Source organism: Megalobrama amblycephala, linkage group LG10 (genome assembly GCF_018812025.1).
Source record: "Megalobrama amblycephala isolate DHTTF-2021 linkage group LG10, ASM1881202v1, whole genome shotgun sequence".
Classification (NCBI taxonomy): domain Eukaryota; kingdom Metazoa; phylum Chordata; class Actinopteri; order Cypriniformes; family Xenocyprididae; genus Megalobrama; species Megalobrama amblycephala.
The window spans coordinates 37620003-37624714 of record NC_063053.1 but is presented as its reverse complement, the minus strand read 5'-3'; the positions used below and the strand labels follow the sequence as shown (position 1 = coordinate 37624714).

The 4712-nt window shown below is 37.9% G+C and overlaps 1 protein-coding gene across 1 annotated transcript; it reads right to left on the bottom strand.

Moving 5' to 3' along the window:
• Positions 1 to 634: 634 nt before the first annotated feature.
• foxg1d (forkhead box G1d) lies at positions 635 to 3366 on the bottom strand. Its single transcript, XM_048206022.1, has one exon. It carries the CDS (start codon positions 3039 to 3041, stop codon positions 2067 to 2069), a length of 975 nt encoding a protein of 324 aa, XP_048061979.1. The 5' UTR covers positions 3042 to 3366; the 3' UTR covers positions 635 to 2066.
• Between the last annotated feature and the right edge of the window lie 1346 nt (positions 3367 to 4712).

The following is a 4712-nucleotide window of genomic DNA, read 5'->3' as shown; positions in this document are numbered from 1 at the left end:
TTAAGACAAAATATCATCTTTTGTGCTCCACAGAAAAAAAATATGTAATAATTAGTTTAATATCGTCGGTCTGTAAAACGAGAACAATTCTAACGTTTCTATGAAAATAGTTTTTTTGTTTGTTTGTTTGTTTTTTGTTTTTTTAATTTTTTACATTTTAGGTTGGGTTGCAAAACGAAATATCAAAACATTGATTTCAGTTTAGCGACAGACAGCTCGTTAAGTGCATGTTCTTAAACCAAACTAATGTAATTGATTTTACTCATTTATTATTGTAGTAGGCCTACTCTGGCTAGTGTTGTAAACCGGTCTTTGAGCTGTTTAATTCATGTAGCCACGTTAAGAAACATATTAATGATTAATCATAAATGATTGAGTGTGTGGTAATATATTCTGTGGTTATAGAAACAGATCTACACAAAGGACTACAAAAGACTAAAACTAACTCAATATGTCTTGTTTTATGTGAAAATGCAATCACAAGAATCATAGTGTGGGCTTGGTATTTTTAATGATTTCCGACTATGTAGCCTACTTATTAAGAAATTAGTTGATTTTGAGGTGTTTATTTATGTAGCAGTAAACAAATATTACAGCTAAAGGTTTCAAATGTTTTATTGTTGATCCACCACATATAAGCCAAAAAACGCAATGAGTTTTTCGCAAATTAAACAAACTTGTTCATATAGGCCTATTATACATTTTCAGTTTGAAAATAGAGACACTGTAAAGAATTCTGTTAAAACATTTATTGTTTATTAATTTAGTACAAATTCTTCATTTTTGTAAATACAAAAGCGTTTTTGTTCTGTCAGTGCTATAATGAAGAATCTCTTTTTTAAAAAGTGCAAAGATTTTAAAGCAACAACAGAATGGAGTAATAATGTCGGCTCAAACTGATTCCACACGTGAGCTTTATAGTCTTACTTTTATATTTGCGGCCCGTTTACAAAAAACAAACAGCACTTAAAACTTTCGTAAATTATCGTGAGCCTCAGACCACCAGCGAGCACCAGAAAGTGCTTTAGATGTTTGCATAGTAATTCAGCTCTGGATGTATAGCCTGTAGGTGAGTGTTTCGTTAATACTTTGTATTGTGTGTTGTTTAGCCTATAATGTATACGTCTGTTTATTGCACTGTATACCTATGTTAATTGGTTTGTTTTTTTAAGCTCTAAAATCATTTGACTAGCCTGCAACTAATGTTTAAATTGTGTAAGATTAGGCCTATATGTAAAATGTAATATTTTAACAAGCTGTGAGTGCAGTCTAGGTCCAAGGTTCTCCTTAATCTACAAATGTTTCATTTATTTGAAAAAGACGGATAAAGTACGGGTAAAAGACGTGCTAACATCACTATGGGACTGTTTAAACACTGATTGACATGCATGCCTCTGTGAGCGCCACATTATCGTACATCCCATATTTCATTATAGTGTGTGTTTGCAGACTGTATCAGAGCTGAAAAAATGAGGATGAATGAAAGCCTTAATGAGTGTCTCTCACAGACTCCGAGTTGAGTTTACTGTCGAGACCCGCAACATATATAATGTCAGTAGGACTGCATAATAATGGAACATGGATGAATACAATGGCATCAAATACATTTAAGAGATAAAATATAAATTAACTCGACTTCGAACACTATATAAATAGTTAAATCGCATTAACCTTTGGCAATTTTTCCACCAAAAGGTAAGAAAGCTGGCGCTTTCGAAGCACATAAAAATGAAAAACAAGTCAATTATATTCATAAAATTGTATATGGAAGCATTTAGTCTACATGGAAGCTTATTTCCGAAACGGAAAATGGGTTTATCTCACAATTCCGACTTTTTTCTCTCGCAATTCCGAGTTTGTCACACGATATGGCGAAAAATAAGTCAGAATTCTGAGATATAGGCTTCAACTCGGAACTGCGTCCGAATTGCGAAGTGGCTAAACTCGCAATTGCAAGAAATAAAGTCATAATTGTGAAATAAAGAGTCGCAATTACCTGTTTTTATTCAGTGGCGGAAACAAGCTTCCATAAATGTGATTTCATCGCATTCGACGAAATCATCAGTTTAAAATGAATCTGGGGAAACTCTGTCTTGATGGGACAAAACTCCAGGTAAGCCACTGGAAACAGCAGGTGAGAACGAAGAGAAAGATGTCCTTAGGGTGTCGGTGAGTAATGTCTGCTGAGAGCTGAAGGTGTTTTGCTGAAGGCCCGGGGGGTGCAAGTATCCTGACGGGACGGACAGTAACCCGACGGGAGACGAACTCATCCCGTAACCGCTAGAACTCCCCAGAATGGGTCGAGTCGCATCCCGGCTGCCCAAATGCTCTATTCCAGGGACGAAAGAACTGTAACCATGACCTTGATTCAGAAATCCGTGCGACGTCCCGTTGTAATGCGGGTGGTGTAAAGATAATAGAGGCGATATTTGCCAGTATAGAGGATTATTCGCTGTCTCGTTAATTCCCAAGCCCAATGGGGAGAATCGAAGTCCTCGCTTAATAGCCAGCTTTCCTCTGGAAGTCGCCGAGCGTCTCCGGAGTTTGCCCGTCGTACCGCCGATAAAAACATCATCGCTCGAAGGGTCCAACATCCAGTAGTTGCCTTTCCCCGGGTCGTCGTAATGTCTCGGCACTTTAACAAAGCATTTATTGAGACTTAAATTGTGTCGAATGGAATTCTGCCAGCCCTGCTTGTGCTCCCGGTAAAATGGAAAGTTCTTCATGATGAATTCGTAGATCCCGTTAAGCGTTAGTCTCTTCTCCGGGCTTTGTCTAATTGCCATCATAATCAGCGCGTTGTAGCTGAACGGCGGTTTGTCGAGCTTCACAGTTTTGTTGGGTTCTTCTGCATCTTTGACCTTCTCTGAGTCGGACACCATCCCGGTGGGCTCCGGAGATCGTTTCGGGTCGGTGCCCGACAGCGGTTTGTTCTTCTCTGGAAGTGCTGTGCCGTGTTTCTCACTTTTAGATGGAAGCAGTAGACTTTTGATACTGAATGAACTCAGTTTTTGCAGAGCTGTTGATTCTTTCTGATCCATGTCGCTTAATCAAACCGCAGCGTGAGTTTGTTTAAAAATAAAGGTCTGGCGCTGTCGGGACATCCTATGTAAGAAAAAGCACTTGGCGAGTAGAAGAGCCAGAACTGGAAACAGAAATTCGCTAATTAAGGAGGTTCCTAATGGGAGGAGCCTCGACTGGATGGTTTTAAGAGCCAGTTGATCCTGATCTGTTACGTGTTTCTACACTAGACGGAAGTAAATGCTGACCACAGTTTTATCACTGCATGCAAATCACGCACACATGAAACCCATAGATTTTTATAGCCTACTGTACAAACTGTATATTCTATTCCCCTACACTAAACCTTCCCATCACAGAAAACTGTCTGCAAAAAAAAAAAAAACATCAGTTTGTATGAATTATTATAAGCTGTTTTCCTCACGGGGACCAAAAATGTCACAACAAGGACAATGATTTTGAATATTGCCATCTTTGTGGGGGGGACATTGTCTCATCATAACTTAAAATATGCTGGGTTAAAAATGGACAAACCCAGTGGTTGGGTTAAATTTGTATAATGTCCAACATGGATGGGCAGTTTTATTTAACTCGACTATATTGTTTAAAATTACTTATTGAACCCAAAGTATGCTGAAAATTAAGATTTATTAATATGTTTAATAAATGAACACTTATTAATGTTTAATGAATAATAATTAAACAATAAATATTTATTAAATTGCAGTAATTATGCAGTAATTATGCATTTATTAAATTGCAGTAATTATATTTTTAATTTCCATCCTATTTTGGGTTCATTTTAAGTCAGACATATAATAATTTTTAAACAATAGTTAAATAAAACTACGATGTTGGCCAAACATTTAACCTAACCTCTGGGTCAAAACAACCCAATTGTGGAGTTTGTCCATTTTCAACCCAACTTGGATTGTTTTTAACCCAGCATTTTTCGGATTGTAGGGTTAGGACCACACACACACATACGCGGTCAGACACACACACACTCTCTCTCTCTCCCTCTCTCTCTCTCTCTCTCTCACACACACACACACACACACACACACACACACACACGCTCTCTCTCGCTCTCTCTCTCTCTCTCTCACACACACACACACACACACACACACACACACACAGTTTGTTTTGCTATCTTAGTGAGGACTCTCCATAGGCGTAATGGTTTTTATACTGTACAAACTGTCCATTCTCTCCCCCTACACTAACTCTACTCCTAAACCTACCCATCACAAAAAACTGTCTGCATTTTTACATTTTTAATAAAACATTGTTTAGTATGTTTTTAAAGCTATGTTAAATATGAGGTCTCATGAAATGTCCCCATATTTCATGTTTACTTTGTAATAGCAGTGTAATACCCATGTCATTATACACATTTGTGTCCTCATAAATCACAAAAATGCACGCGCGTACACACACACACACACACACACACACACACACACACACACTTCGGAAACACATGCGTAGTTTGCAGTGATGGGAAAAACGGCGTTATAAATAACGCGCGTTACTAACGCCGTTACTTTTTTCAGTAACGAGTAATCAGACGAATTACTTTTTCTCCCGTTACTGACAAAAAAAATGCCGCGTTACTATAATTGAGCTTACTGAAGCGGTTTTCATCCGAGTAAGCTCTCTCTCAGCCATAGGACCTGCAAAGTTTT

What these genes read in the sequence shown, in the direction of transcription:
- foxg1d (XM_048206022.1), bottom strand. Translation starts at nt 3,041, where the DNA reads ATGGATCAGAAAGAATCAACAGCTCTGCAAAAACTGAGTTCATTCAGT.